General features: G+C 47.1%; 1 protein-coding gene across 3 annotated transcripts in view; it reads right to left on the reverse strand.

Moving 5' to 3' along the window:
- slc12a2 (solute carrier family 12 (sodium/potassium/chloride transporter), member 2) overlaps positions 1–1044 on the reverse strand; it is a 31530-nt gene extending 30486 nt beyond the window's left edge. For 2 of the 3 annotated variants that reach the window (XM_015404985.1, XM_015404984.1), the window contains exon 1: positions 307–1041. In XM_015404985.1, the coding sequence (XP_015260471.1) occupies positions 307–789 (483 nt within the window). In that variant the 5' untranslated portion in view covers positions 790–1041. Of the gene's footprint in view, positions 1–306 lie in introns of all 3 variants that reach the window. The other variant, XM_015404987.1, reaches the window with a different exon arrangement.
- Between the last annotated feature and the right edge of the window lie 5364 nt (positions 1045–6408).

Consider the following 6408-nt stretch of genomic DNA (forward strand, 5'->3'; position numbering starts at 1 on the left):
GAGGAAGACCTGCAGACCCCCTCAGTGAGGAAGACCTGCAGACCCCCTCAGTGAGGAAGACCTGCAGACCCCCTCAGTGAGGAAGACCTGCAGACCCCCTCAGTGGGCCGTTTGAACCGAGCTGGACCAGAGGAGAGGAGCCTGGGCTTCCTGGGGGGCTCCACCTTCAGCCTGGGATCCAGGACCAAAGCCTCCCTCAGAGCAGTCTACAGACCCACCTCCCCTTCAGCCTAGTGTTGGGGTCTTTCAGAGGGAACCGGTTCGGGACGGTCCCAGCAGCAGATCCGGACCCTGAGGACCACCTACCTTGTCCAGCTCGTCGTGGAGCTCCGACAGGGTGGGTCTGACCAGCTTCTCCCCCAGAGGCGCCGCGGTCTGCCGGTAGAAGTCTATCTTTGGGACAGCATCGATGGTGTTGTGTCCAAAGGTCCGCAGGTAGTAGGTGTTGGTGTGGGTGTCATAGTGGTAGTGATGCTGGCCCCCCGTGGAGGAATGCAGGCTGCTCTCGCTCATCACCGTGTCTCCGTTCTGTAACCCCTCAGCCGGCCCTCCCTCCGGGGAGGCCCCGCTCCCAGAGCCGCTGGGATCCGCAAAGTTCACCACTCTGAAGCGGCCCTTGGCCTCCTCTCCTCCGGCCCCCGGGTTTTCAGCCTTCCCCTCGGAGGCGCCCGCCGCCTCGGACACCAGATCCACCTGGAAGCGGCTCTGGCTGGGAGTGGGACCGAGCGGCCTTGGCTCGCCCTCCGGAGCTAGAAGCTCGCTCTGCGGGGCTGCGGGTGGCTCCGACATGTCTGCGGCTCGGCTGCTGAGTAATGGAGGTGAACCGTCCCAACCGCCCGGCTAGCGCCAGTAAAAGCCCCGCTGAGAGAGGCGGCAGATGGCTGCTGCCTTCCCCGCCCGGCTTCTCTTCTCCGAGGAAGAAAGTCCTAAAAGTTCCAGCGAGTTTTCGGCGTCAGGCGGGTCCGCTGCGGGGCTCGCTGTGAGGGATGCTGCTGTCGACCTTGCCGCGGCTCCTCCTAGACTCCCAGCGCCGCTCCGCCGGTTATTATACACACTGCGGACGACACCGGAGAAGGGCGGGCTCCCCAGCTGCAAGCATCGCGAGACTTCAGCCGCTGCCCTCCCGTTTGGCCCTAAGGGACGGACATGTCGCGAGAAGATCCCCAAACTTCAGCAGTGTGCATGACGACATCAGCGTCCTATGTGAGGTGGAGGAACCGCTCCGACAGGCCCGCCGGCACGTGGTCCTCTGTGCGGCTTTAACCCAGAAGTTTAACGCTTCAGTTCATCATTTCTCACCAAACAAACGCTAAAGGTTTATGGTAATATTTCCCCCAGGATGTGTTTACAGGCAGGCTAGCTTCAGTTAGCTAAGAGGCGCTTTAAGAAGGTAGAGCCCATTCACCGGCGGTCCTAGACCAAATGTACCAGGGGGCCAGGAGGGGGCCAGCATGAATCATGGGGGCCCAGAAAAGCATGAAATAAAAACAGGGCAAGAGATTCAAATATATTAAGAGAGCCGCATGAAGGGACATTTCTATTCAATTAGGTTTATGTTATTATTATATTATTATTGTCTTATTAGGTAAATATACATTCATAAATTAGGAGTTTTACATATTTTTGACTTAATTTGAGTTAAAATGACCGTTTTCTATAAAATCTGAATTAGAACTCAAGAAAAACATTTCGCAGAAAACTGAGAATCTATCTCAATCTCACTGAAGCTGTCATCTTATTATTTAAACTAATTAGTAAAAAATGAGAATTAAAAAAAAAAAAATAATAATAAATAAATAAAAATGAAATAGATCCAAAGGACCTACAGTATCAGTAACCATGTCTGTTCCAGCGCAGATCATTATTAGAACTTCTTTGAGTATTATGTCTTCAGTACAGGGGCCATAACTGGCCCCCATTGGCCCCTGTCTAGAACCGCCCATGCTCACCAGTTTAATTCATTTTCTCCAGGTTTTATGGTGATTAGACTGTCACAGGGGCACCATAAGAAGATTCTAAGGGCCTTTGTCTGAGGGGGCCCCAAAGGGAGAAGAAAAGTTTCGTCTCGCTTTATTTTTCAAATATAAGAAGAAAATGGAGAAGTAAATAAATTATATTTATGTTCCTCATTTTTCAGCAGGAAACAGCGAAACAAAGCATGAAAATATTAAATATATGAATAGACTTTTATAGAATATTTCATTATACCATAAACCTATCATATTGTATAATCAAAGACATCTATAAATCTAGATCATTCTGACGAGCAGCCTGGAGCAGCTGCACCAAACATACATCTTTATTGTCATTAAACGTTTACAGGAATGAACAATAAGCTCTGAGGGCATAAAAATAATCTGTCCTTTAATGACGTTACAGGGAAAGCTTATAGGAATATATTTCCATAATCCTAAACCTATTTTCTGTTCATATGTTCATAAATACAGCTGAGCTTTTTGTTTTTATTTGTGTTAGATGTAAATGTAAAGCTTTATATTATATTTAACTTTTTCACTTAGATTTATTTTGTTATTTGTATACACAAGCGTAAACAAAAAGACATTTCATTAAGAATTATGATAATCACATATGATCATTTTCCTTTGTAGAAATTTTACAATGAAAATTAGATAAAAAATGTAAATTATCTTCTTTATTGCATCTTTATTAAAGCTTGCATACCGTTATTTCTTTTGGGTTGGCGGGGGGGGGCTTAACTCGGGGAGCAGTGGGCTGCCATTGTGCGGCGCCCAGGGAGGAGTGTGGGGTTAAGGGTCTTTCTCAGGGACCCAGAGTGGCAGTCTGTGGGAGTGGGGCTTGATCTCACAACTAGTGTTGCACTGATACCAGTATGGGGCGGGGCCCCGATCCAGCACTAAAATGGTGGCATTGGTACCAACCAATAGGGCCAGGTGGCAATGAAAAGTTCTACTGGATTCACTTTAATTTAGTCTGTTTCCTGCTTCACAAAGGTAGACAGCAGCTTGAAGCCATGATGGTGATTATTTCAAATCCAAGCAGGATGCAGTTCTTCATAGATACACAAACATCCATTTCAATCAGATGGTATCAGCCGATGCTGCACAGCCAGGTATGGGGGCCAGAAAATGGCATCAGAGCAACACTAATTACAGCTGAACTAAGCCTAACCTCAGGATTCCAAGCTCTATGCCCTATCCACCAGGCCACCCCCCCCCTAAAACATGGCCGACGGCGGGGAGAAAGGCCCTTAGGTTTAGCAACGTCGTCCAAATACTCTAAATCTGAGAATCGTCTTAGCAACGACATCTTAAACACTTCAGATAATTTTATCTTATATTTTTCAATAAGCATCATCAGACAGGTTTTTCTCCAACTGTTCTCCCCCCCCCATGGTGAATATAGTCATCTTTAGTGAAAGAACTTGTCTGTTTGCTCTGTTTCTCTCCAGCTGTTAATATGTTACACGCCTTGTTTACATACATGCCCAGAGATCTCCATGATTCAGTGAATAGAAAGGCTTTAATGCTTTAACTCTTCAGTGCTTTAAGTTTTTAATCCATTATCATCTTCAGCTGGAGACGTTTTACATGCTAACACTTTTCATAAAGACTATTTCCTACATCTGATTAGACATCAGAGTTCAGTCTAAACGCATCCAGATCTAATAAATAAAATATAATTTGATTTAAACTGAAGGAGTGATGGCCCAGTGGTTAGAGCAGCGCTCTGAGAAGGTTACAGTACCCGGTTCGATCCCCAAAGCCTCCACTCTGGGTTCCTGAGCAAGACCCTTAACCCCACACTGCTCCCAGAGCGCCACACAGTGGCAGCCCACTGCTCCCCGAGGGGAGGGGTTAAATGCAGAGAGGGAAATTCAGAAACTGCTTTATGTAGCGACATTATTTCAGCACCTGGAAGGACTTTGAGCCGATGCTTTTCTGCAGGAAGGCTAGTGGACTGACCCCCCCCTGGAAAAGGATTCAGTAAACATGCATTACCATCACATCATCACACATTAATGATAGTATTTTGCATTGATAACTGGTTTATTTTAAGTAGCTGCATGTTTAGTGGTTGGGTAATGTAACTCGCTTCCTGCCAAAAACGTTCAACTGCACCTGTTTACCAGGAACACCCTGTTTTCTTACACAGAGTGGCTGCAAAACACGACAAGAAGCTTAAAAAGGAGGCAGACACATTTTCCCCAAATGGTATTAGAGAAGAAATTTAGAAAGAAAGTCTGTTTAAAAAGACTGTAGCCCATATCAGCCCTATATCAGACTTTTAATGGTTTCTGTTGTTTTTGACCTGGTTACGATCAGCTGTTTTCCACTCTGAGTGGAGTTCCACTCGGAGCTCATGGTAGGAAACATAGAATAATGCTGTAGATCCCTGAGGGTCAGTATTCCACCTGAGAGCCAGTTCTGCCTAATGGTGTTTGGTGGTGTTCATGTCACTTGGTGCAGGTTGCTTCTTCTCCCGAATGCTCTGCTTCTCCTGAAGCACCAGCAGCAGTGATGTCATCTTTCTGTTTTTGTCTCTGCCTCTCTGCGCCGCCTGTCCTCTTCCTTTTACTGCGTTCGTAGACCGATTCCACTGCTTCTCATCCTCACCTGCAGCGTTCGCTAGCTAAACACCACAGCAGCAGCCAGACACACGTCACACTGCCCCTCCTCCACATGCTGCTGCCTGTGAGGTTGATGCAGACTGTTAGGGCAGGTGTTAATAAACCAATCATCTTTCCCTCCTCACATGCTGCTGGCCTAAGTGGCCTGGCCTGTGTCTCTAGGCGTGCAGCCGCTTCACCGGCAGAATATAAAAAAGAGAGAGAGGCTAGCGGGCCAATCCCAGGCCGGCCCAGTTCAGGTCCGAGTATGTCCCCCACCATGGAAGACCCAGAGTTACGCCGTTGCTGGTCTGGGTCCAGATCTACAGGTCGTTGACCTAGCTGACGGTGTGGCGGCTGGCTGGTCTCTCTGTGTTGCCTTCATCTAACCCCCTAAATATTTGTTTTCAGGCGTCATTTTGTTTTTAGCTCCATGCGACCCCCAAACATCCACCCTGATCCCAACATGTAAACAGCGAATACACTGAGGTGGAGGTCATGGAGATCAGGTCTGGACTTTAGATGTGTCCAGCATGATAGGATAGAGTAGAACAGGTGTTAGATTATGCAGTATAGCTGCTGGGATGAGAAATTACTGAGGAGACTCCTCTACAGCTTCTGTTTGGAAAAGTTAAGAAGCTGAAGAGCAGGAAGACACGGATGGCAGGAGAGGATGTTTCTATCAGCGCTTTCACTGAGCTGCTAACAGGGACTGATTCCTGCTGCTTAATATGGTGGAGATCCAGATCTAGAGTCTCTCTACAGGCCGTTTCTTCCAGGTAAATAAACACGCGGACCCCTCCCTCTGCAGCTCACAGGGGGGTTTATAGAGCTTCACTAAAACCAAAGTACTGTTGGCCGTTTCATGGCCCGTTTCCTCTGCATGTTTGTGTCCTTTGAGTGATTCAGCAGGAGATTGTTGGGATGGCCGTCTGAGGCCGTCGCCATGCCTACAGAGGGGGCTCTACGTCTGACGGGACGTACGTCTGCACCAGGCTCATTCACTTCACAGAATATTTCACCTCTGCCTTCATTAAAGCAGGCATTCCATCCGACTTCATGATGTAGAGACTTTATTAGTCTGCAGTGGGATAAAGTAGAAGCAATTGACTGACAAAAGTACACCCAAACTTTTTAATAATAACAGGAGGAAGTGCCGCCTGATGCTTCAGTGGAGCAGCTGCAGAGTGGGGGCTGTTTACATCGGCGTGCTCCGGAGCACATTCCAAAAATACCAAAGAATGGGTTTAGTCAAAATAAGTCATCTAAGGCAGCTTTATCACTGTATGTCACTGAGGAGCAGCAGAAAACCGGACAGGAAAAGGTTTTCCTGAACAGCTTCATTTAAACTAGCCAGACTCTTCCCACAATGCCACTTTATTAACATTACAGTTCAAATGAAACCTTGATTGATCCGATTCATCAGATACAGACGTTCACAGCTCAGTTCAGTCAGAGCAATCAGTTTAATCACGTCCTTCACTAAGGATGAAGCTTTAGGTCGTCATGCAGCCTCTATGAGGAAGCAAAGATTAATGCCGGTGCGCTCGCTCTTTGAGCTAATTTATAAATCCCTGTTGACCCGTTTAATCGGCAGGACGGATTAGGAGATTTGGAGCAACTGTGAGATTCTTTTCCTGTGGGTCAGCAAACCAAGCGTTCTGGACCCCTGCTGAAATACAAAACCACGAAAGTCCAACATGGAGAAAAAAATGCCAACAACAACCAGGCCAATGTTAGCTGTTGTTACGGTTGCTGTAATTTAATGTTTACTGAAGACCTGACCCAGATGACTTGGTCAATTATAGACCTATATCCAA

This window comes from Cyprinodon variegatus, unplaced genomic scaffold, assembly GCF_000732505.1.
Source record: "Cyprinodon variegatus isolate N-32 unplaced genomic scaffold, C_variegatus-1.0 Scaffold1928, whole genome shotgun sequence".
Lineage (NCBI taxonomy): Eukaryota > Metazoa > Chordata > Actinopteri > Cyprinodontiformes > Cyprinodontidae > Cyprinodon > Cyprinodon variegatus.